General features: G+C 43.1%; 1 protein-coding gene across 1 annotated transcript; it reads left to right on the forward strand.

Moving 5' to 3' along the window:
• Window positions 1–292: 292 nt before the first annotated feature.
• On the forward strand, window positions 293–27,172 carry umps (uridine monophosphate synthetase). Its single transcript, XM_067987473.1, has 6 exons — window positions 293–487; window positions 5,577–5,730; window positions 16,350–17,057; window positions 21,942–22,117; window positions 22,727–22,841; window positions 25,895–27,172. The coding sequence occupies exons 1-6, from the start codon at window positions 353–355 to the stop codon at window positions 26,068–26,070; spliced, it is 1,464 nt and encodes a 487-aa protein (XP_067843574.1). The 5' UTR covers window positions 293–352; the 3' UTR covers window positions 26,071–27,172.

The following is a 27,172-nucleotide window of genomic DNA, read 5'->3' on the forward strand; positions in this document are numbered from 1 at the left end:
TCCTCGGATCGGTCCTCCCGCTCGCGACCCAAGCGGTCAGCTCTCCCGCGACCGACCGGTGGGCACCGCTGGACACGGGCTGTTTTGTTAATCACGAAAACCGGATCACGATCTAACTGTGGACGAATTTTCAGTTTTAGCAGAGATTATTTGAATTTGTGGTACTGTTCTCTGCTGCAGAGTGCATTTGATTGACAATGGCACTGGCATTGGGTGAACTCCGGTGTGACCTTATCGGACCCTTCAAAAGGGTCCCAGCAAGCAGCTGAGCAAATAGTCAGTTAGAGTTTGAATGTGAAGGAGGCGCACGCGCGGCGCGCAGCCGCAGCAGAGGAACCTTTGAAGGGACAGCATGGAGTCCTTGGTATCAGAGTTGTATGGAATTCGGGCAGTGAAATTCGGCAGCTTCGTGCTAAAAAGTGGGATATCGTCGCCCATCTACTTCGATTTGAGGGTCATTGTGTCCTATCCGCCTGTAATGAACCAGGTACCATTTCGCGCGCACACCGTCTGTTCATGGTTGCTTAGGCCCTAGCATATCTTTCACCACCTCCTAGTAGTGGAGTTAAATGGCGGGTGGACGGGTCCAGGGAGTGCTGTGGACTTTTGCGTGCAGGATGACGTTGGATTGATGAGCCTTTGCTGCTCTCAGCAGTGCTACTCCCTTCCGTTTTTTTTATTCCTTCATGGGATGTTGGCGTTGCTGGCAAGGCCAGCATTTATTGCCCATCCCGAATTGCCCTGGAGAAGATGGTGTTGCGCAGCCTCCTTGAAGTCTGTGTGGTGAAGGTTCTCCCACAGTGCTGTTAGATAGGGAGTTCCAGGATTTTGACCCAGTGAAGGAATGTGATACATTTCCAAGTCAGGATGGTGTGTGACTTTTTTTTATTCGTTCACGGGATGTGGGCGTCGCTGGCAAGGCCGGCATTTATTCCCCATCCCTAATTGCCCTTGAGAAGGTGGTGGTGAGCCGCCTTCTTGAACCGCTGCAGTCCGTGTGGTGACGGTTCTCCCACAGTGCTGTTAGGAAGGGAGTTCCAGGATTTTGACCCAGCGACAATGAAGGAACGGTGATATATTTCCAAGTCGGGATGGTGTGTGACTTGGAGGGGAACGTGCAGGTGGTGTTGTTCCCATGCGCCTGCTGCCCTTGTCCTTCTAGGTGGTAGAGGTCGCGGGTTTGGGAGGTGCTGTCGAAGAAGCCTTGGCGAGTTGCTGCAGTGCATCCTGTGGATGGTGCACACTGCAGCCACAGTGTGCCGGTGGTGAAGGGAGTGAATGTTTAGGGTGGGGGATGGGGTGCCAATCAAGCGGGCTGCTTTATCTTGGATGGTGTCGAGCTTCTTGAGTGTTGTTGGAGCTGCACTCATCCAGGCAAGTGGAGAGTATTCCATCACACTCCTGACTTGTGCCTTGTAGATGGTGGAAAGGCTTTGGGGAGTCAGGAGGTGAGTCACTCGCCGCAGAATACCCAGCCTCTGACCTGCTCTTGTAGCCACAGTATTTATATGGCTGGTCCAGTTAAGTTTCTGGTCAATGGTGACCCCCAGGATGTTGATGGTGGGGGATTCGGCGATGGTAATGCCGTTGAATGTCAAGGGGAGGTGGTTAGACTCTCTCTTGTTGGAGATGGTCATTGCCTGGCACTTATCTGGCGCGAATGTTACCTGCCACTTATCAGCCCAAGCCTGGATGTTGTCCAGGTCTTGCTGCATGCAGGCTCGGACTGCTTCATTATCTGAGGGGTTGCGAATGGAACTGAACACTGTGCAGTCATCAGCGAACATCCCCATTTCTGACCTAATGATGGAGGGAAGGTCATTGATGAAGCAGCTGAAGATGGTTGGGCCTAGGACACTGCCCTGAGGAACTCCTGCAGCAATGCCCTGGGGCTGAGATGATTGGCCTCCAACAACCACTACCATCTTCCTTTGTGCTAGGTATGACTCCAGCCACTGGAGAGTTTTCCCCCTGATTCCCATTGACTTCAATTTTACTAGGGCTCCTTGGTGCCACACTCGGTCAAATGCTGCCTTGATGTCAAGGGCAGTCACTCTCACCTCACCTCTGGAATTCAGCTCTTTTGTCCATGTTTGGACCAAGGCTGTAATGAGGTCTGGAGCCGAGTGGTCCTGGCGGAACCCAAACTGAGCATCGGTGAGCAGGTTATTAGTGAGTAAGTGCCGCTTGATAGCACTGTCGACGACACCTTCCATCACTTTGCTGATGATTGAGAGTAGACTGATGGGGTGGTAATTGGCCGGATTGGATTTGTCCTGCTTTTTGTGGACAGGACATACCTGGGCAATTTTCCACATTGTCGGGTGGATGCCAGTGTTGTAGCTGTACTGGAACAGCTTGGCTAGAGGCGCAGCTAGTTCTGGAGCACAAGTCTTCAGCACTACAGCTGGGATGTTGTCAGGGCCCACAGCCTTTGCTGTATCCAGTGCACTCAGCCGTTTCTTGATATCACGTGGAGTGAATCGAATTGGCCGAAGACTGGCTTCCGTGATGGTGGGGATATCGGGAGGAGGCTGAGATGGATTATCCACTCAGCACTTCTGGCTGAAGATGGTTGCAAACGCTTCAGCCTTGTCTTTTGCACTCACGTGCTGGACTCCGCCATCATTGAGAATGGGGATGTTTGCAGATCCTCCTCCTCCCGTTAGTTGTTTAATTGTCCACCACCATTCACGACTGGATGTGGCAGGACTGCAGAGCTTTGATCTGATCCGTTGGTTGTGGAATCGCTTAGCTCTGTCTATAGCATGTTGCTTCCGCTGTTTAGCATGCATGTAGTCCTGAGTTGTAGCTTCACCAGGTTGGCACCTCATTTTTAGGTACGCCTGGTGCTGCTCCTGGCATGCTCTTCTGCACTCCTCATTGAACCAGGGTTGATCCCCTGGCTTGTTGGTAATGGTAGAGTGAGGAATATGCCGGGCCATGAGGTTACAGATTGTGCTGGAATACAATTCTGCTACTGCTGATGGCCCACAGCGCCTCATGGATGCCCAGTTTTGAGCTGCTAGATCTGTTCTGAATCTATCCCATTTAGCACGGTGGTGGTGCCACACAACACGTTGGATGGTGTCCTCAGTGCGAAGACGGGATTTCATCTCCACGAGGACTGTGCGGTGGTCACTCCTACCAATACTGTCATGGACAGATGCATTTGCGACAGGTAGATTGGTGAGGACGAGGTCAAGTAAGTTTTTCCCTCGTGTTGGTTCGCTCACCACCTGCCGCAGGCCCAGTCTAGCAGCTATGTCCTTCAGGACTCGGCCAGCTCGGTCAGTAGTGGTGCTACCGAGCCACTCTTGGTGATGGACATTGAAGTCCCCCACCCAGAGTACATTTTGTGCCCTTGCTACCCTCAGTGCTTCCTCCAAGTGGTGCTCAACATGGAGGAGGACTGATTCATCAGCTGAGGGAGGACGGTAGGTGGTAATCAGCAGGAGGTTTCCTTGCCCATGTTTGACCTGATGCCATGAGATTTCATGGGGTCCAGAGTCAATGTTGAGGACTCCCAGGGCCACTCCCTCCTGACTGTATATCACTGTACCGCCACCTCTGGTGGGTCTGTCCTGCCGGTGGGACAGGACATGCCCAGGGATGGTGATGGAAGAGTCTGGGACGTTGGCTGAAAGATATGATTCTGTGAGTATGGCTATGTCAGGCTGTTGCTTGACCAGTCTGGGACAGCTCTCCCAATTTTGGCACAAGTCTCCAGATGTTAGTGAGGAGGACCTTGCAGGGTCGACTGGGCTTGGTGTTTTGCCGTTGTCGTGTCCGATGCCGGGTGGTCCGTCTGGTTTTATTCTTATTATGACTTTTCGTAGCGAGATTTTACAACTGAGTGGCTTGCTAGGCCATTTCAGAGGGCAATTAAGAATCAACCACATTGCTGTGGGTCTGGAGTCACATATCGGCCAGACCGGGTAAGGGCGGCAGGCTTCCTTCCCTGAAGGACATTAGTGAACCAGATGGGTTTTTATGACAATCCGGTAGTTTCATGGCCATCATTACTGATACTGGTATTTTAATTCCAGATTTTTTTATTTAATTAATTGAATTTAATTAATTAATTGAATTTAAACTCGCCAGCTGCCGTGGCGGGATTTGAACTCATGACTCTGGATTTTAGTCCAGGCCTCTGGATTACTAGCCCAGTAACATAACCACTATGCTACCGTACCCGGTAGCATCGTGGTTATGTTACTGGGCTCGTAACATGCTATAGACAGAGCTAAGCGATTCCACAACCAACGGATCAGATCAAAGCTCTGCAGTCCTGCCACATCCAGTCGTGAATGGTGGTGGACAATTAAACAACTAACGGGAGGAGGGGAACATGTCGGTGGTGGTGTTCCCATGCACGTAGGTGGTAGAGGTCGTGGGTTTGGGAGATGCCGTTGAAGAAGCCTTGGTGAATTGCTGCCATACACACTGCAGCTGCAGTGTGCGCTGGTGGTGGAGGGAGTGAATGTTTAAGCTGGTGGATGGGGTTCCAGTCGAGCAGGCTGCTCTGTCCTTCAGTACAGTGGATTCCTGAGACAGGTCCTGATGAAAGGAGGGCAGCATTGTTGCTGGGAGAAGGAGTTACATGTCAATCCAATACACTCCTGTTGATGTTTGTACTGCTGCCTGAGATTTTTAAAAAATTTCCACAAATCGAGCTATTTCTACTAGTGGGGTTTTTCAGAGGTGAGTACTTTTACGAGAATGGTACTCACTGCTTATCTGTTGCTCTATACCTGGTGTGGGAGTGGAAGGTTAGCTCCTGGAGTAGCTGACTGACTCAGGCTCACAAAGGCTGAGCCCAACGTCAGTACCCCTGTCCCTACAGTCGCCCACCAACTGACTCTCCGACACTGCCGCTAGCATATGGTAGAGTCACCAACGTCCCTTCCCACCATGTCCCAAACACAGTGGTAACCTCTAAGTTACCCACTGACCTGAGTCCTGATGCTGCTGCTACCCATTGCCCAAGTTTCAACTTGCTCCTACTGCCTCACCACTGATAGTCAGAGATAAAAACAGAACAATAAGAAAGGGAAAAATGAAAAGTAAAAGAGAAGTAGTGACTGCAGAGAGAGGATGAGAGGCAGAGATGGAGACGTACACAAATGAAGGCAGAAAGTGAGAGCAGGGATAGACTGAAGTGAAGGAGGAGGAAGTAATTTAGTGTGCATTTACAATAGCTTTTGCATTGGGACAAAACAATTTGTTTTTCATCCGCTCTAAAGCTACAATGTAAGTGCAACCTTTATCAAATGTGGGCCATTCATTGGTTGCATCAAAGGATATGGTCCAATGCTCCAAAAAGCTGGACATCCCTGATCTAAAAGATCTAAATGCTTCTGAATCTGGCTGCATTATTGGTAATTATTTGTTCTGCATCCTATTTTGGTATTGTCTATAAATTTGACAATTTTGCTTGCAATGCCCTTGATTAGATCATTAAGATATATACATATCTAAATTCTGCCCTCAAAAAAAAAATAAATGATTTTGGCTCCTAAATGTTTGCTTATCTTAGTACTCACATTTAACAAATTAATTGTCTTTTCTTACAGGTTTCAGATCTCCTGTGGCAAACTGCAAACAACGCTGGAATCAAATGCAATTCTGTTTGTGGGGTTCCATACACTGCTTTACCTCTTGCAACCATTATCAGTTCTTCCAATGGAATCCCCATGCTTATTCGTCGAAAGGAGGCAAAGGATTATGGTAAATTCACAATATAGTACACTTGGTGTTATCTTTTACCCTGATCAATGTTGAAGTTTAACAGTGCTGAAATTGTTCCTGTTCCGTGTAGTAATTGACTACTTAAAAGTTTAGTGCTTCACATGACCTAAAGTTTTGGAAATTAAATTGTTTTGCTTTTGAATCTTACAGTGGAATATTTCTTCACTTTTTAAAAGTGCAATATAAAGCAAGACATTTTAAGTTTATATCTCATGCATTACTTGCTGAGTTGTCATATGGACTGTATCTCTGCAAAGATGTGACTTAAAATAGTGAATCAAATTGTAATTTTTCACAATGTACTTCTAGTTATTTGTTTATGTTTAGATCAAAATCATTTGATGAAAATTTAAAATGCAAAGGGAGAGTGGAAATTTACTTTTGAGTACCCTATACAGTACAGATTTATTTGTATATTCAAACAGGCTAAAAATAGGAGTGAAATATTTTATGTCCTGCTCCCATAAGGTACATTCTCTGTACAGTAACATTCCCTGGAATTTTTTGTATCTAGATATCATTACTAAGTGGTTCTGAGCATTTTCAAAGAATTTTGCAGTTTTCAGATGGCCACCAGATGTTCTACAACATACTGCGCAGCCCTTAGTCATCACCTGTGTTTCAATGGATTGAGTTTTAATTTCCAGCATTGACTAATTAAATTTTTTGTAACACTGATTAAACAAAGGAGCAGATTATTAAAAAATGTTTAATGAGCTGCAAAACCCCTCTTGGTGCAAATATTTGGATAGTAGAAATGCCTATTCTTCACACTACATTGTTCAACATTTTCAGATGCATTTGACGAAAGTACATATGGTCATAGACAAACAATGAGAGATGGAAACTTGCCTTTTTTTTGTTGGAGGTAAGATAGTATGTGATTAGCAAGCCAGGCCCATGATCTGGCAATTAATCAGTTATGGGGATTGAAAATCTTTTGTAGTAGATGTTCCAGCCAGGTGTCTGATACCAGTGTTGATTGACAGCTCCGTGTTCAGAATCTGCTTGACAGAGAAGTACTGGAGCCTTTTTCCAGTTCGATAATTCCCTTCTTGCTTTACAGGCAGAAGTTAATAATGGATTTTATCGGGGTTTAGTGTCTCATTAAAATTTGCATCATGCTTGACTACCTGAATTTTTTGAAGAAAATGCAATGTAGGGATAAAGGGAATACAGTTGATACTGTGTTTATTAAGGTGCTATATAAGAGAGTTGTTACAAAAATTAAGGCACATATTATTAAAGGCAATGTAGCCCCATTAATGGAGGGATGATTGGAGACAGAAAGCAAAGAGTGGAGTAAGTGGATGTGGGTAATGGTATGCCTCACAAATCTATGCTGTGACTTTCTTTTGTCTTCTAGTTATATAAATGATAAAGAAAGACTTGCATTTATATAGCATCTTTCATGACTTCAGGACATCCCAAAGCACTTTACAGCCAATGTCATAGGTGCATGGGAAATTATATTGAAGTTTCCTGATTCCAAATTAGGGATTATGGCAAACTGAGGAAGAATGCAGGAAGACATCGCCAGGTTAGCGGCATGGGCAGATAGGTGGCGGATGTAGAGAAATGTGAACTAATATATTTTGGGACAAAACAGGGACAGGAAATATACTCTTAAACAATAAGGTTCTCAACTGAGTAGAGGAACAGAGAGATCTAGGGATCAGACACAAAGATCATTAATGGGGGGATGCAGGTGAAATAGGCAAATGGGATCCTTTGTCTTAAATATAAGGGCATTAAGTATAAAAGCAAGGAAGTGATGCTAAAGTATTGCGTGCAGTTTTGGGCACGGGCAAGATTCAGTGGAATATCGTCAGTAATGAAGGTTCGTGTTAAGAAGAAAGGCTCCCAATTTTTTTTCCCACTGGAACATAAGAAATAGGAACAGGAGTCAGCCATATGCCTCCTCGAGCCTGCTTCCCCTGTTCAATAAGATCATGGCTGATCTTCGACCTTAACTCAACGTTGCCACCCGATCCTCATGTCCTGTGATTCCCTTAGATTCCAAAAATCTATCGCTCTCAGCTTTGAATATACTCAATGACTGAGCATTCACAGCCCTTTGTGGTAGAGAATTCCAAAGATTCACAACCTTCTGAGTGAAGAAATTCCTCCTCACCTCAGTCTTAAATGGCCGATCCCTTATCCTGAGACTATGCCCCTAGTTCCAGAGTCTCCAACCAGGGGAAGCAGCCTCTCAGCATCTACCCTGTCAAGCCCTCTCAGAATCTGATGTTTCAATGAGTTCACCTCATTCTTCTAAATTCCAGAGAGAACAGGCCCATTCTACTCAACCTCTCCTCATAGGACAACCCTCTCATCCCAGGAATCAATCTAGTGAACCTTTGTTGCACAGCCTCGAAGGCAAATGTATCCTTCCTTCGATAAGGAGACCAAAACTGTACACAGTACTCCAGGTGTGGTCTTACAAAGGCCCTATACAATTGTAGTAAGACTTCCTTACTCTTGTACTCCAAGCCCCTTGCAATAAAGGCCAACATACATTTGCCTTCCTAATTGCATGCTGTACCTGCATGTTAACTTTCTGCTTCATGTACAAGGACACCCAAATCTCTCTGAACAGCAATATTTAATAGTTTCTCATCATTTAAGAAATATTCTGTTTTTCTATTCTTCCTACCAAAGTGAATAACTTTATATTTCCTGACATTATACTCCATCTGCCACCTTCTTGCCCACTCACTTGACCTGTCTACATCCCTTTGCAGACTCTTTTTGTGTCCTCCTCACAGCTTACTTTCCCACCTAGCTTTGTTTCATCAGCAAACTTGGATACATTACACTCAGTTCCTTCATCTAAGTCGTTAATATAGATTGTAAATAGCTGAGGCCCAAACACTAATCCTTGCGGCACCCCACTAGTTCCAGCCTGCCAAACTGAAAATGACCCGTTCATTCCTACTCTCTTGTTTTCTGTCCGTTAACCAATCCTCTCTCCATGCTAATATGGTACCCCCAACCCCGTTAACCCTTGTGTAATAATCTTTTATGTGGCATCTTACTGAATGCCTTTTGAAAATCCAAATATATTATGTCCACTGGTTCCCCTTTTATCTACCCTGCAGTTACATCCTTAAAAACTCTAATAGATTTGTCAAGCATGATTTCCCTTTCATAAAACCATGCTGACTCTGCCTAATGACGTTATGATTTTCTAAGTGCCCTATTACTGCGTCCTTAATAGATTCTAGCATTTTCCCTACTATTGATGTCAAGCTAACTGGCCTATAGTTCCCTATTTTCTCTCTCCCTCCTTTCTTGAATAGCGGCATTATATTTGCTACTTTCCAATCCACAGGGAACGTTCTAGAATCTAGGGAATTTTAGAAGGTCACAATTTCTGCAGCAACCTCTTTTAGAACTTTTAGGATGTAGGCCATCCAGTCCAGGGGATTTGTCAGCTTTTAGTCCCAATAGTTTGTCCAGTACTTTTCCTCTAGTGATATTAATTGTTTTAAGTTCCTCACTCTCAATTACCCCTTGGTTTCCCCCCCCCCCCCCCCCTATTTTTGGTATGCTTTTTGTGTCTTCTACTGTGATGACAGATATAACTTTTTTAACGCATCTGCCATTTCCTGATTTCCCCATTATAATTTCCCCTGTCTCAGTCTCTAAGGGACCCATGTTTACTTTCGCTACTCTCTTCCTTTTCCTTTTTATATACTTGTAGAAGCTCTTCCAATACGTTTTTACATTTCTTGCTGGTTTACTTCCATATTCTATTTTCTGCCTTTTTATCAATTTTTTGGTCATCCTTTTGCTGGTTTCTAAAACACTCCCAATCCTCAAGCTTTCAATTCTTGGCAACATTTATAAGCCTCTTTTTATCTAATACTATCCTTAACTTCTTTAGTTAGCTACGGTTGGATCACTTTTCCCATGGAGTTTTTACTTCTTAATGGAATGTATATTCGTTGAGAATTTTGAAATATTTAAATGTTTGCCATTGCTTATCTTCCGTCATATCTTTAATCTAATTTCCCAATCAACCTTGGCCAACTCGCCCCTCAGACCTATGTAATTGGCTTTATTTAAGCTTAAGACTCTAGTTTCGGACTTAAGTATGTCACTTTCAAACTCAATGTGAAATTCTGTGATATTATGATCACTCTTCCCCAGAGGATCCTTTACTATGCGATTACTAATTAACCCTGTCTCATTACACAAGACAAGACCTAAAATAGCCTGTTTCCTGCTTGGTTCCACAATGTATTGTTCTAGGAAACTGTCTCAAATGCATTCCAAGAACATGTGCTCCAAACTACTCTTGCCAATTTGATTTGTCCAGTCTATGTGAAGATTAAAGTCCTCCAGGATTATTGCATTACCTTTGTTACAAGCTCCTATTATTTCTTGATTAATACTGTGCAATAGTATAGCTACTGTTAGGGGGGCCTATAAACTACTCCCACCAGTGTTTCCTGCCCCTTGTTATTTCTTAGCTCCACCCATACTGATTCCACTTCCTGATCTTTCGAGCGAAGATCCTTTCTCACTACTGTCCTTATGTCATCCTTTATTATCAGGGCTACCCCACCACCCCTGTCCTTTTCCATTTTGTCGGTCTTTTCAAAACGTCGGGTACGCTGGAATATTTATTTCCTAACCTTTGTCACTTTGCAACCACATCTCTGTAATGACAATTAGATCAAACCCATTTATCTCTATTTATGCCATTAATTCATCTATCTTGTTACGAATGCTTCGCTCATTCAGATAAAGCTCCTTTTCATTTTAACTTTTTACCATTTTTCCCTGCTTTGACCTTATTCACTGATGCACTATTACCATTAAACTCTCTGGCCCTTCCTGTCACACTCTGCTTATCTTTACCCAAATCGCTACACTGCTGTATTGCCTTGACTTTCCTCTTTTAGATTTCTAAATTTCCCCTTCTCTTTCCCCACCCCCTGTTTTTCCACTTAAAGCCCTGTCTACAAGCCTAATTATTCGATTCGCCAGGATACTGGCCCCGGCCCGGATTAAGTGGAGTCTGTCTGAACGGAACAGCTCCCTCTTTCCCCAGTATTGGTGCCAGTGTCCCATGAATCGAAACCCTTCTTCCCACACCGCTCCTTGAGTCACGCATTTAACTCTCTGATCTGTTTGATCCTATGCCAATTTGCATGTGGCTCAGGTAGTAATCCAGAGATTATTATCTTTTGAGGTTCTGCTGATTAACTTAGACCCTATCTCCTCAAACTCCCATAGCAAAACCTCATTCCTAGTTGTACCTATGTCATTGGTTTCTATGTAGACCTCGAAAACTGGATCCTCCCCCTCATGCTCACCAATCTACCTGTCGCAAATGCATCTGTCTGTGACGGTATTGGTAGGAGTGACCACCGCACAGTCCTCATGGAGACGAAGTCCCGTCTTCGCACTGAGGATACCATCCAACGTGTTGTGCGACACTACCACCGTGCTAAATGGGATAGATTCAGAATAGATCTCGCAGCTCAAAACTGGGCATCGATGAGGTGCTGTGGGCCATCAGCAGCAGCAGAATTGTATTCTAGCACAATCCGTAACCTCATGCCCGGCATATTCCTTACTCTACCATTACCAACAAACCAGGGGATCAACCCTGGCTCAATGAGGAGTGTAGAAGAGCATGCCAGGAGCAGCACCAGGCGTACCTAAAAATGAGGTGCCAACCTGGTGAAACTACAACTCAGGACCACATGCATGTTGCTTCCGCTGTTTAGCATGCTATAGTCAGAGCTAAGCAATTCCACGACCAACGGATCAGATCAAAGCTCTGCAGTCCTGCCACATCCAGTCGTGAATGGTGGTGAACAATTAAACACCTAACGGGAGGAGGAGGCTCTGCAAACATCCCCATCCTCAATGATGGTGGAGCCCAGCACGTGAGTACAAAAGACGAGGCTGAAGCGTTTGCAACCATTCTCAGCCAGAAGTGCCGAGTGGATGATCCATCTCGGCCTCCTCCCGATATCCTCTCCATCACAGAAGCCAGTCTTCAGCCAATTCGATTCACTCCACGTGATATCAAGAAACTGGATGCAGCAAAAGCCATGGGCCCTGACAACATCCCGGCTGTAGTGCTGAAGACTTGTGCTCCAGAACTAGCTGCACCTCTAGCCAAACTGTTCCAGTACAGCTACAACACTGGTACCTACCCGACAATGTGGAAAATTGCCCAGGTATGTCCTGTCCACAAAAAGCAGGCCAAATCCAATCCAGCCAATTACCGCCCCATCAGTCCACTCTCAATCATCAGCAAAGTGATGGAAGGTGTTGTCGACAGTGCTATCAAGCGACCCTTACTCACCAATAACCTGCTCACCAATGCTCAGTTTGGGTTCCGCCAGGACCACTCGGCTCCAGACCTCATTACAGCCTTGGTCCAAATGTGGACAAAAGAGCTGAATTCCAGAGGTGAGGTGAGGTGACGTCAAGGCAGCATTTGACTGAGTGTGGCACCAGGAGCCCGAGTAAAATTGAAGTCAATGGGAATCGGGGAAAACTCTCCAGTGGCTGGAGTCATACCTAGCACAAAGGAAGATGGTAATGGTTGTTGGAGGCCAATCATCTCAGCCCCAGGGCATTGCTGCAGGAGTTCCTCGGGGCAGTGTCCTAGGCCCAACCATCTTCAGCTGCTTCATCAATGACCTTCCCTCCATCATAAGGTCAGAAATGGGGATGTTCACTGATGATTGCACAGTGTTCAGTTCCATTCGCAACCCCTCAAATAATGAAGCAGTCCAAGCCCGCATGAAGCAAGACCTGGACAACATTCAGGCTTGGGCTGATAAGTGGCAGGTAACATTCGCGCCAGACAAGTGCCAGGCAATGACCATCTCCAACAAGAGAGAGTCCCCTTGACATTCAATGGCATTACCATCGCCGAATCCCCCACCATCAACATCCTGGGGATCACCATTGATCAGAAACCTAACTGGACCAGCTACATAAATACTGTGGCGACAAGAGCCGGTCAGAGGCTGGTTATTCTGTGGCGAGTGACTCACCTCCTTTCTCCCCAAAGCCTTTCCACCATCTACAAGGCACAAGTCAGGAGTGTGATGGAATACTCTCCACTTGCCTGGATGAGTGCAGCTCCAACAACACTCAAGAAGCTCGACACCATCCAAGATAAAGCAGCCCGCTTGATTGACACCCTAAACATTCACTCCCTTCACCACCGGCGCACAGTGGCTGCAGTGTGTACCATCCACAGGATGCACTGCAGCAACTCGCCAAGGCTTCTTCGACAGCACCTCCCAAACCCGCAATCTCTACCACCTAGAAGGATAAGAGCAGCAGGTACATGGGAACAACACCACCTGCGCGTTCCCCTCCAAGTCACGCACCATCCTGACTTGGAAATATATAGCTGTTCCTTCATCGTCGCTGGGTCGAAATCCTGGAACTCCCTTCCTAACAGCACTGTGGGAGAACCTTCACCACACAGACTGCAGCGGTTCAAGAAGGCGGCTCACCACCACCTTCTCAAGTGCAATTAGGGATGGGCAATAAATGCCGGCCTCGCCAGCGACGCCCACATCCCATGACTGAATTTTAAAAAAATGCTCCAAGTTCTTTTCCAGCCACGAGAAGATGTCCTTAACCCTGGCACCGAGCAGACAACGCCACCTTCGGGACTCTCGGTCACGGCTGCAAAGATAGTGTCCCCCTGACTATACTAGCCCCTACCACTACCACATTCCTTTATTCCTTTTTACTCTCTTTTCCTCCCCCCCCCCCCCCCCCCCCCCCCACTTGAACGGCCTCCTGTACCACGACGCGGTGGTCAGTTTGCTGAGCCTCCCTGCAGTCCTCGCTCTCATCCATACAGGTAGCAAGTACCTCGTACCTGTTGGACAAGGTCAAGAGCTGAGGCTCTTCCGTCACTGCATCCTGGGTCGTCTTACCTGCCTGACTCGCAGTCACTCGTTTCTCTGACCACTGAACGAATCTAAACCACTACCTAATCTAAGGGGTGTGACTGTTTCCTGGATCAACGTGTCCAGATAACTTTTCCCCCCCTCCCTGATGCATCACAATATCTGCAGCTCGGATTCCAGCTCAAGAACTCTGAGCTGAAGGTGCTCAAGATGCAGACACTTACCGCGGATGTGGTTGCCTGGGATCACACTGCTCGCCACAAACTCCCACATGCTGCAGTTACGATACACCACCTGCCTTGCTATCGCAATCTAACCTTGTTTTATTTATTTACTATTAGAGTTTCCATTCACTCTATTTTTAGTTTTATTAACTAATTAATTAGTTTATCTACTTTGTTATTAATTTAAGCTTTTACTTTAACTGACTGCCCTAACTTCAAGAAAAAAAACCAGTAATACTCACCCACCAATCACCTACCTGCTGTTCTGTGATGTCACTTCAAATTTCTGTCTGATTTGACGCCAACTGTAAGTCTCCCCGTTCTCGGGCCTGTCCTGTCGGCACTCTTTATATCCTTGCTCAGCTCCCACTCTGCTCTCACTCTCAGGCCTGCCCTGTCACCGCTCTTTATCTCTCCATTCTAGCTCAGCTGCTGCTCCGCTCTCGTTCTCGGGCCTGCCCTGCCGCCGTTCTTTATCCTCCTGCTCCATTCTCGCTCTCAGGCCTGTGGTGCCGTCGTGCTTTATCTCTCCGTTCTTGCTCATCTCCTGCTCCGCTCTCGTTCACGGGCTTGTCCTGCCACTGCTCTTTATCTCCCTGCTCTCGCTCCTGCCACAGTACGGAAACGGCCCTTATCAAAGTCACAAATGACATCCTATGTGAACTATCCCTCCTCGTCCTTCTCTACCTGCCTGTAGCCTTTGATATGGTTGACCACACCATCCTCCTCCAACGCCACCACTCCGTTGTCCAGCTGGGTGGGACTGCGCTTGCCTGGTTCCATTCTTACCTATCTGGCCATAGCCAGAGAATCAGCTGCAATGGCTTCTCTTCCCACGTCTGCACTGTTACCTCTGGAGTACCCTAAGGTCCCCTCCTATTTCTCATCTACGTACTGCCACTCGGAGACACCATCCGAAAACACAACATCAGGTTCCACATGTACACTGACGACACCCAGCTCTACCTCACCACCACCTCACTCGACCCCTCCGCTGTCTCTCATTTGTCACATTGCTTGTCCGACATCCAGTACTGGATGAGCAAAAATTTCCTCCAACTAAATATTGGGAAGACCGAAGCCACTGCTACTGGTTCCCGCCACAAACTCCGTTCCCTGGCCCCTGACTTCATCCCTCTCCCTGCCCACTGTCTGAGGCTGAACCAGACCGTTCACAACCTTGGCATCCTATTTGACCCTGTGATAAGCTTCCGACCAAATACCTGCTCTGTCAGCAAGACCACCTACTTCCACCTCCGTAACATCACCCGTCTCTGGCCCTGGCTCAGCTCATCTGCTGCTGAAACCCTTATCCATGCCTTTGTTACGTCTAGACTCAACTATTCCAATGCTCTCCTGGCTAGCTTCCCACCTTCCACCCTCCATAAACTTGAGCTCATTCAAAACTCTGCTGCCCTTATTCTAACTCGCAGCAAGTCCAATTCACCCATCACCCCTGTGCTCGCTGACCTATGTTGGCTCCCGGTCCGGAAATATCTTGATTTTAAAATTCTCATCCTTGTTTTCAAATCCCTCCATGGCCTTGCCACTCCCTATCTCTACAACCTCCTCCAGCCCTACAACCCTCTGAGATCTCTGTACTCCTCCAATTCTTGCCTCTTGCGCATCCCCAATTTTAATTGCTCCACCATTGGCGGCCGTGCCTTCAGCAGCCTAGGTCCTAAGCTCTGGAATTCCTTCCCTAAACCTCTCCGCCTAACTACCTCTCTCCTTTTTAAGAGACTCCTTAAAACCTACCTCTTTGACCTCACCTGTCCTAATATTTCCTCATGAGGCTTGGTGTCAAATTTTATTTGATAATGCTCCTATGAAGCGCCTTGGGACATTTTACTACATTAAAGGTACGATATAAATGCAAATTGTTGTTGTTAAGAGGGTGAATAGTGAAATATTATTTCCATTGGTTTGCAAATTGATAACGAGTTTATGGACCTCAGGATTATCATTTGAAGACTGAATGGGGAAGTCAGACATTTTTTACCCAGCTTTCTTTGAGCATGGAATGCTTTACTAAAAGTGATTTCAGAGGAGGCCGAATAAGATCATCCACTTGGCACTTTTGGCTGAAGCCACTTGCAAACAAACGCTGAAGGTATCTCTTGTTCGTGTTCTAAACTTGCAGCATACTGCTTCCTGACATTTGCAATAATGCTCTACTTGTGGGGCTGAATAATGACCATTTGCATAGCTCTCTTAACGTCTGCTGTGTTACTTTTAAGTTTTTAACTGGAAAATTAGCTGACAGCTCTGTCATCAGAATCTGAAGTTTGTCATTTAGCTCTATTAATTATATTTAATATTCTTGAAGGTTGGTCTGTAAAGAAATAACCCATTTTGGATATTGAACTTTCTCTTTGAAATCCATTAACTGTTACTTTTTAAAAAAAATTGTAACACCACATTGTCTTTATTATGTTTATCAAAAAAATACATTCTATAATTACAGGTACAAAACGTCTTGTGGAAGGCACTGTCGTCGCAGGAGAAACCTGTCTTATTATCGAGGATGTTGTCACAAGTGGTTCCAGCGTCTTAGAGACTGCAGAAGTACTTCGTAAGGAAGGATTAAAGGTTACTGATGCAGTGGTATTGATGGACCGTGAACAGGGAGGAAGGGCCAGATTAGAAGAGGAAGGAATACGTTTACACTCTGTCTGTTCTTTATCCAAATTATTAGAAATTTTACTTGACCAAGGCAAAATTGACTCTGAATTAGTAGAAAATGTCAAGACATTTATAAGAGAAAACACCACTTGTCCACCAGTGAATAAAACGATGAATGACTCAACAAAACAGCTCAACAACCAGCCTGATGGAGCACCTGCAAAAAAACATTATAAGGAAATTAGCTATGGTGCTCGTGCCCAGCTTGCTGGGATTCACCCAATCACAGCACAGCTCTTTAAGATAATGGAAAAGAAACAAACAAATTTGTGTCTAGCTGCTGATGTCACAAACTCAAAAGAGTTGCTGCAACTGGCTGATTCACTGGGTAGAGAGATCTGCGTGTTGAAAACACATGTTGATATCTTGAATGATTTTAATCCAGATGTGTTCAAAGAGCTAAGAGCAATTGCCGACAAGCATGAATTTTTGATATTTGAAGATCGAAAGTTTGCAGATATTGGGAACACTGTTAAACATCAGTATGAAGGTATCTAGCCATTCTGTGAAAACGTTTAAAAGCCCGTTATAAAATAATGAATACCTGGAAGTCACTAAGTAACTGAGTAGGTTACAGCTGAACTGCAAGGGTAGATTTTTTTTTTAATCACTTGTTAAATATCATTAATTTTTTTGATTCTGACAAAAATATGTAATTGTTACAATTTTTGAGCTGCGCCAGATAGTTCTCTAGCTCTCAGTACTAAAGTCCACTTACATTAGCAAGCCTTCCTCGCTCCCTACAAACTGCAGTGTGTCCTTATAAACACAGTATCTGGTAATGAAGCATCACCTAGGGTCTGACAACAGCCTTGATACTGTTATTTGTTCTAAGCTTTTGATAATGGAAGAATGATAATTATCTGACCATATGGTTTAGACTAGAATCTTTAACTTTTACTTTTAATAAAATGGATTCAAACAGTAACAACAGATCAACATAGATACTATTAGATTATGATAATTAGCAACATCCCCATGGTTCACAGAATAAGAAGACACAATATTTCAATAATTCTTCTAATAACCCTGAATCTGGGCCAGTGTTTTTAACGCAAAATTTAAATGGTAGGGTAAAACAAATCCATGGAATTATTATATGTTCATCTCTACATTAATGGAATAATAATTGCCAAACTAGCAGAAAATTGTAAACCGTATTTCACTGCAGTCGCAAGGAGCTGTAAATCAACCCCTTCCTCACTGGGGAACATCCCATGCTTTGAGGATCAGGTTACTAGAGTTCACATTTCAGAAGCATTCAAGGTTGCCATTCAACAGTTAGATACAATGACATCTGGTTGGCATTTATCTGGCAGCCTTATGATGGTTACTAGACAAAATTCCTGGTTCCAAGTGCTTTTAGCTTACAAAGAAAACGGGTAAGGTTGGAGTTAAAACAGCATATTAAGGACAGTTTGTCTCATTGCAGCATTTTGCAACCTGTGTGAACCTTAAAAACAAATAGATCAGCTTAATGAATGCAGAGCTTCCAGACTTGAATATAGTATTTATTTAAGACAGCATATTTTAAACTCCAACATTGTGGAAAAGGAAGAAAAATTAAACCACTGACAAAATATTCTATTCTAGGTTCAGGGTTATTAGAGTTATTGAAATATTGTGCCTAATCTATTTTGTCTCACGTTTTAGTTTTAAAAATACATGTATTGGCACTATTGGTGTGGGTCAGCAAATTGCCTGCTTTTTGGGGCCAGAATAATTTGCTGGTAACCCTGATGTTTGGCTGGTTCAGAAAGACCGCATGGGTCCTGTCTGCATTGAGAGGGGCCTTGCAGGGTTTGCCAGTTAATGTATAAAGCATTTTAAGGACCCCATCAAATGGAAGAAAATCCTTTGATATCTTGTGGCTACATTCTAAAATAATCCATTCTTAACTTTTGGGGGCAGGCTAAGCCATTTATGCTTGTAGGGAAGGATTTTAAACAGGCTTGTGCCTCCAGATGTACATTATTTCTTCCGATTGGCATGTGTCACACAGGTGTGTCTTGTATGTGTCTATTGTAGGGAGCATCATACTTCATTTTTAATGGGGGACTGCATTTTGAGGTTAGCAATGACAAATGTGTTAGCTTGCATATTTTCAGAGCAGCCTGTTTTCTAGTGGTTAGGCACAATAGGTATAGGCCTGGGTTGTCAGAAATTGAAAGTTGTGTCAAAACTATCCTCAATGGCTGTGTGCAGGGGTATGATTAGATTATATAGAGCAGTGTACCTTTCTGACTAACAGTCATTGCCCAGTGTGGGGGGTGGAATTTGTAAAGCACTTGTGGGTGTGGTACGGTATTGATCTGAGCTGGCCCCCTCTCCTGCTGCAGTTTGGTAATTGTGAGGGTCTGCTTCCATATCGCTCTCCATTGCTATTCTATCTGGCACCTTGCATCTAGGATTCCTAAAGGCTTTCTGTGACGTCTTTTAATCTGGGGGCAAACATGAAGCAAAGGATGGAGAGGGGTTTGCTTGGAAAAGGCACAGATCTAGGAAGTTTGGCTCATACTTCAGTTTTTGAAGTATGGCCAGGTCTTTGAGGCAGTGGTTTAGGTCATGTTTGGTGAGGTGAAATTTTTCTGCTGCTGAGAAACGGCCTAGCCTGGTGATGCCTTTTTCATGCCTGGTTCAGATTCCATCTGTGGTGACTGCACCTGAGAATTCTACATTGTGCAAATTTGGGGGTTTTCCTGAGAGGCATAGGTTCTTTCCATATTGATTGTGTCATTGCTACTATGGGGTGTTTCTGGACCCCTGACAGCCTTGCTTGGGTTTACGAAAGGCAGGGTAATAGAGGCTTATTTTGAGGGCTCTGGTTTCCATGGCTAGCCAGATCTCGGCCCATAATTCTGTGGAGATAATAGTGTTCAAGATTAGGCTGTGAAGGAAAGCTGTACTCTCCTTTTTATATTTTGGCGTTTGAAGCACATTCATGGTTTGTTCCTATTAAGGCAAGATTCAGCCCGTCAAGCCTGTTCCGCCATTCAAGTCAATCACGGCTGATCTGTACTTCAACTCCATTTACCCGCATTTGATCCATAATCCCTTGATACCCTTACTTAACAAAAATCTGTCGATCTCAGTCTTGAAAATTTCAATTTCAATTAACCCAGCACTCATAGCCTTTTGGAGGAGGGAATTCCAGATTTCCATTACCTTTTCTGTGAAAAAGTGTTTCCTGATTTCACTCCTAAATGGCCTAGCTCTAATTGTGCCCTCTTGTTCTGGATTCCCCCATCAGAGGAAATAATTTTTCTTTACCTACCTTATCAAATCCTTTAATCATTTTTAAATACCTCAATTAGATCACCTCGCAACTGTCTAAACTCAAGGGAATACAAGCTAAGTTTATGCAACCTGTCCTCATAATTTAAATCTTCAAGCCCCAGTATCATTCTAGTGAATCTGCGCTGTGCCCCCTGTACCAAAGCCAATATATCCTTCCTGAGGTTCGATGCCCAAAACTGAATGTGTTACTCCAGATGTGGCCTGACCAAGGCTCTGTACAACTGAAGCATAACTCCCTCTCCTTGTATTCCAGCCCTCTTGAGATAAAGGACAAAATTCTATTGGCCTTTTTGATTACTTTTTGCTCCTATGCACCAGCTTTTAGTGATTTCTGTACATGACATCCAAATCTCTTTGTTCCTCCACCGCTCCTAATATCTCCATTTTTTAAAAAAAAATCCCAATTTGTCTTAGATCCGAAATGGATGTGCTTTGACTTGCCCACATTGACCACAGTTTTGCCCACTCACCTTAATATGTCTGTCGCTTTGTAACTTCCTGCTCCCATTTACACAATTTATTGTGTCACCTAACTTAGTGTCATCTGCAAACTTGGATATCCAACTCGCTATTCCTTGTCACATCCTGCAAATCGGAGTGCATTCCCTTTATCCCATCCCGCTGTCTTCTACCTCCCAACCCATGTCGCAAGCTCCCTTCAATTCCCAGCATTTTATTTTTGCTAATAATCTCTTGTGAAGAACTTTATCAAATGCAAATGGAAGTCCATATAGACAACATCCATAGACACACTTGCAACCTCCTCAAAAAATTCAATTAGATTATTCAGATATGATCCACCATTCACAAATTCATGCAGACTCTTTGATCAGCTCATCTTGTTACCACCACCTTCTCGAGGGCAATTAGGGATGGACAATAAATGCTGGCCTCGCCAACGATGCCCACATCCCATGAACAATTTTTTTTTAAAAAAGTGCTCAGTCGCTCTGTCCCTGATAGATTCCCGATAACTTTCCCACAAGTGAAGTTAAACTGACAGATCCATAGTTTCCTGGACCTTTCTCTTTCCCTCCTTTCTTAAATAATGGAGTGACTTTTGTAATTTTTCAAAGGCACAATTCCTGAATCTAGAGAGTGTTTAAAAATTATGACTAACTCATCTGCAATTTCCCCACCTGTTTCTTTTAATACCCTAGGTTGGAAGCATCAGGTCATGGAGATTTGTCTATCTTAAGTCCCATTATTGTCTCCATTACCATTTTCTTACTTATATTAAATTCAGTAAGTTCCTCCCCATGACCTATATTTAGATTCCCTTGTATCACTGGTATTTTGTCCTCTTCCTCTACTGTGAAAACAGATACAAAGTATTCATTAATTTCTTCACTGTATATGTATCTATTAATTTCTTGGTATCACTGAGCTGGGACTCTGCCTTGCAGCATCTGAAGCATGCTGAGGAGGCAGGGGATTACATTAATTCTTATTGTGCTTGCTGGCCCCAGGAAGCATATGGGCAGGTTTTTTTTGTGGAATTTTAGTCAGTTTCAAGCCTTAATTTATGTTGAGACAAATAACTTTTAACAGAATTCTCCCTGTCATTATTTGCCATGGATTATGCTGGACAAATGATTGTGATCAGTTTATCAGATTTAAGTTGTGAAGTTCTTTTTGTCCCCTTCCAACTTTCTCACTTCTTCCTGAAAGTGCTGACTTATGGTTTCACTGCCAATTTTCTGAATTGGCCTCTTGAATGGGCCGACAGGAAATGAAATGCATTGCATGGTATATTCAATTTAAAATAAACTTGCATGGGATAGAAGCAGGTGTGTGAGCTAACTCGTCATGTAATGTGACTTTGTATCATGATATAAACTCATTCACAGTCTGAAGTGGCTTAACGTGTTTACAAGCCTGATAAAGGAACTCCCAGTACCGACAGCAGATTGGGAGAACCAAGAAAAACTGGATATATGCTGATGTCAAAACAACACAGGCTTATGTTTGACTGTCATTACCATGCAGGAGTCAAGCATTGGGAGTCATTGACATTACTGCAATGTAAAAGTGTCTTTTAATTATTAGACATTAATTATGTTTTCTTGCTCACCAGGTGGAGTATACAAAATTGCATTGTGGTCTGACTTTGTGAATGCTCATGTGGTTCCTGGCCCTGGAGTCGTGAAAGGATTAAAAGAAGTTGGATTGCCTCTGAACCGAGGCTGCTTGCTAATTGCAGAAATGAGCTCCGAAGGTTCCCTCGCTACTGGGGACTACACCAAAGAAGCTGTAATTAAATTCTTTTGATTTATACCCTAATACGTTGGTAACGCAAGAAAGATATCTCAAAACTGTAAAAAGTCCACACATAGGGCGAGAGGATCTTTACCACAAAGTTTTGAGTTTCTGCAACATACCTCTGTTGTAGGGAGGTTAAGGGAGGAGACAATTCTCTTTTCCCTTACTGATTATGGCTCCTTAATTGAGATGCATGTAGTTATGGATAAATGGCTGTTTTTTCATGAACAAAAGCCAATGAAATAGTAATGTTTTCTACATATATGATATAAGATTCCATAAATCCTAGTCACATTTCCCCCAGAAATTGGTCTTGAAAATGCTTCAGAATTCTAGTGGCCATGACCAGCATTACAATTATTGTGCTTTTCAATGCCTTAGTTAGTAAATAGATTTGTGTAAATAAATCAAACAACTATTTCATCTAATTTTCCTGGTTCCTGCCATAGTTAAGATTATGCAAATGTTATTAATTTTGGATTAACTCACCAATTATAAAGTACACATTAACACATGAAAATATCTTATGAACTTGTGCTACGAAATTGAGAAAGATAAAATTCTAGCTAAAATGAATTTCTAACTTTTTTATTTATTTAGGTAAGACTGGCTGAAGAGCACTCCGACTTTGTCATTGGGTTTATATCCAGCTCAAACATCAGCAGCAGATCAGAGTTTATACACATGACCCCGGGAGTCCAGCTGCAGATTGGAGGTAAGGATATTACTTTCCTTGAAGTTCAGTTTTAATAATGTACAGTATATTGCAATAGTGGAAGGTAAAGAGCTCTTGCTCTTACTGTCTTCATTTTTCAGAGATGCTATAATGGGAGTGGATTGCAAGAAGCTGCGGCTAATAACAAAGTATTTTATATTTGTAATTGTTCATTGGGAAGGGATTTTTTAAAAAGTCATCATTGATTTTATACATTTAGCAGAAATGCAATATAAAGACGTATTAGTTGATGTCCTGCGGTGTTATGACAAAAATGTAACAAATTTTCTTGCCCCCCTTGCTTCAACTCCAGTGTTGGTTGCACTGGGTTTTTACTCCGTTAAGTCCCAGATGTGTGGGTGAGGGAGAAGAACAGGACCCTGAGCTACCAGTAATGGTGGTGTTGAAGGCTGGCCCCTCCCTGGATTCAATGTGGCTGAAATGTTAGCAAATCAGTGTGAACCCAATAAAAAAAATCATATTAATGTCGCCTATTATTAATGAGCCTAAAGTAGACATAGAATTATACAGAAACACAGAACCAGGCTGTTAAGTCCAACCTGTTAGTGACTACATTAGCATTTGTCCTAATCCCATGTGCACCCCCTGTTCCCATATCCTTTCATCTCCCTTTCCTTCAACCACCTAATAAACCTATTCATAAATGTTGACCTGATCAGTCAATAACTTTTTAGTAGTGCAATTCATAGCTCCACAACCTTCTGTGCTGTCTCTGCATGCTCAGCAATCTTTTCCTGGTCGCCAAGGTTTCTGTATGTGTTTCCTCCGTTGCCTCCTGAATCACTTATAATACTAAAGATTTAAGGGGAAGACCTTAGCTTGGTAAACTTCTCCCCGGTGGCAGTGCCTGACCATGCCCAAAGAAGTAAACTCTTCTACAACAGAAACAAGTGTAGAATAATGGAAGACTCTGCATATTCAATAAGAACATAAGAAATAGGAACAGGAGTAGGCCACACGGCCCCTCGAGCTTGCTCCGCCATTCAATAAGATCATAGCTGATCTTCTACCTCAACTCCACTTTCCCGCTCTACCTCCATATGCCGTGATTCCCTTAGTGTCCAAAAATCTATCGATCTCAGTCTTGAGTATACTCAATAACTGAGTATCCACAGCAGTCTGGGGTAGAGAATTCCAAAGATTCACAACCCACTGAGTGAAGAAATGTTTCCTCATCTCAGTCCTAAGTGGCCGACCCCTCATCTTGAGACTATGACCCCTAGTTCTAGACTCTCCAGCCAGGGGAAACATCCTCTCAGCATCTACCCTGTCAAGCCTTCTAAGAATTTTATATGTTTCAATGAGATCACCTCTTGTTCTTCTAAATTCCAGAGAGTTTGGGCCTATTGTACTCAATCTCTCCTCATAGGACAACCCTCTCATCCCAGGAATCAATCTAGTGAATCTTTGCTGCACCCCCTCTAAGGCAAGTATGTCCTTTCTTAGGTAAGGAGACCAAAACTGTACACAGTACTCCAGGTATGGTCTCACCAGAGCCCTATATAATTGTAGTAAGACCTCCATACTCTTATACTCCAATCCTCTTGCAATAAAAGCTAAGATACCATTTGCCTTCCTATTGCTTGCTGTACTTGCATGTTAATGTTCTATGATTCATGTACAATGACTCCCAAATCCCTCTGACTACCAACATTTCATAGTTTCTCACCTTTTAAAAAATTATTTTGCTTTTCTATTCTTTCTACCAAAGTGGATAATTTCACATTTCCCCACAATATACTCCATCTGTCACCTTCTCACTCACTCACTTAACCTGTCTATTTCCCTTTGCAGCCTCTTTGTGTCCTCCTCACAGCTTACTTTCCCACTGGCTTTGTATCGTCAGCAAACTTGGATATGTTACACTCAGTCCCCTCATCTAAGTCATTGATATATATTGTAAACAGCTGAGGCCCAAGCTCTGATCCTTGTGGCACCCCACTAGTTACAACCTGTCAACCCGAAAATGACCACTTTATTCCTACTCTCGGTTAACAGACAGAAAACAAATCCTCAATCCATGCTAATATATTACCCCCAATCCCATGAGCACTAATCTTGTGTAACAACCTCTTGTGTGGCACCTCATCGTATGTCTTTTGAAAATCCAAATAAACTACATCTACTGGTTACCCCTTATCTACCCTGCTCGTTACACCCTCAAAAAAACTCAATAGATTTGTCAAACACTATTTCCCTTTTATAAAACCATATTGACTCTGCCTAATCACATTAGGATTTTCTAAGTGCCCCGTTACTACACCCCTAATAATAGATTCTAGCACTTTCCCGACTACTGATGTTAGGCTAACTGGCCTATAGTTCCCTGTTTTCTCTCTTCCTTTTTTGAATAGCGGGATCAAATTTGCTATCTTCCAATCCACGAGGACTGTTCTAGAATCTAGGGAATTCTCGAAGATCAAAACCAATGCATCCACTATCTCTACAGCCACCTCTTTTAAAACCCTAGAACGTAGGCCATCAGATCCAGGGGAATCATCAGCTTTTAGTCTCATTAATTTCTCCAGTGCATTTTCTTTACTAATCTTAATTACTTCAAGTTCCTCACTCCAGATTTGTGTTACTAATTCTGCAGTATTCTTGGGTAGAGTAGGTTAACTGTCATACTGTCTCCCCACTGTGTACCTCTGTTTCAGATTGTTTTCCTAAGGCTGCTGGAGCACTTTTTCTGAAATCCTATTTTTGTTGTATAATAATTACTGCTTCTTCACCCCACTTAATGGTACCATTCACTACTTCCTTAGACAGGATACCAGCTGTTTGTCCGGTGCAAATATTTAGCCATTAATAGAAATGGCTGATATCAGGAGCTCACTTGTGTGACTTTGTAGGACATTGTGGTGCAATATGTTGCAGCCTTAGCAACAAAAGTATTTTTAAGTTGATCATTTATTTGCTGATTAAAATGTATCATACATATTGTTGCATGAAATGTTCCATTTGTGGCCATATTTTGGGCATATAGAATCATTTAAACAAGTTCTGTCTGTCTGCCTCAAATTTCTTCTCAGCTGATAATCTAGGCCAACAGTATCTGAGTCCTGAAGAAGTGATTAACAAGAAGGCCTCTGACATCATCATTGTGGGCCGAGGGATCCTGTCAGCAAAGGATTGTGTGGAAGCTGCAAGAATATACAAAAAGGCAGGGTGGGAGGCCTACCTGAGCAGGTTGTCTGTCGCCTGTTAACAATTGAAATATTGAACAAAAATACACAGTTGGCTAATTTTGAGCACAAAATCTGTTGAAATCAATTGATTGTAATGTTTGTAATACAATGATCAAATTATAGTATGTATTTAAAAGTATGCATAATCAATGTTTGGTAGGGGGGTAATAAAAACAATCAATCTCTGATCTTTCAGTGGCACTTATAATTGCAGATTGCAAAACTAAGTCCTGATTTGTTGCAACAGAGCAAGTAAGTTAATAACTGACGAGCATATATTTGATGCTGTTGACTTGAGTTTGTTAAAAGGTTACAAGCTTTTAATTTACATGGATTCTCTGATAGATTTGAAGTATAATTTCTACTTTACCATTTTAAGGGAGGACTTAACACTATATTGTGTTTTGTCTTTTTGGGGAAAAAAATGATCTTTCATTTGTAATTAGTAAAATCTACAATATTGAATTACTTGTTCATCTCTTAATATAATTCTTACAGGATGAATGAATCAACCTTAAGAATAATTGGAATGAGGTTAATTAATTGGAGAGTATTCTAGTTTTCCTGTATTGTACCTTCATCAGGCAAATAGGATAGCCTGGGCAAATTTATGGCTGCTATTTATATTGCTCCATTTTTGACTGACTCTAAGTTTATTTGAAGGAAGATGAACGGAGTTTTCTTTGTTTAGTTTGCAAATATTCTTAGCTCCTCCAACTACTGTGGAAGCTCATTTGTACTTCAGCTGAGGGACAAGATGAAGAGGTTATTGACCCCTGCCTCATCATGCACATCAGTTTACAAAATTGCCTCCACTGGTACAACTCAAATCTTTGACCTCTGTAATGTGAGATCATCATCTGGAGGCTGATCATCAGAGTTTATATAACTATCTCCCTGACACCTGATGCAGCGCCACCACAGTAGGCTACATCATAGTAAAAACCATTCTATAACCTACCAGTAAAAAAAAGGGGAAGGTAAACCGATTGAATCACTCAAAATGCTTTTTGAAAATATTTTTGTCAGCAACTGAAATTTCTAGTGTCCAAAATAAAGTTTGTAACCTAAAAAGACAAATTATATATTTCATAATAACATGATTAAACTTATCTTTTGTGC

Source organism: Heptranchias perlo, chromosome 7, assembly GCF_035084215.1.
Source record: "Heptranchias perlo isolate sHepPer1 chromosome 7, sHepPer1.hap1, whole genome shotgun sequence".
Classification (NCBI taxonomy): Eukaryota; Metazoa; Chordata; class Chondrichthyes; order Hexanchiformes; family Hexanchidae; genus Heptranchias; species Heptranchias perlo.

Bases quoted from the DNA above. Each gene is read 5' to 3' on its own strand.
- umps (XM_067987473.1), top strand. From the start codon at position 353: ATGGAGTCCTTGGTATCAGAGTTGTATGGAATTCGGGCAGTGAAATTC. The intron at 488-5,576 runs GTACCATTTCGC...CTTTTCTTACAG, and splicing joins ATCCGCCTGTAATGAACCAG to GTTTCAGATCTCCTGTGGCA. The intron at 17,058-21,941 runs GTATCTAGCCAT...CTTGCTCACCAG, and splicing joins TGTTAAACATCAGTATGAAG to GTGGAGTATACAAAATTGCA.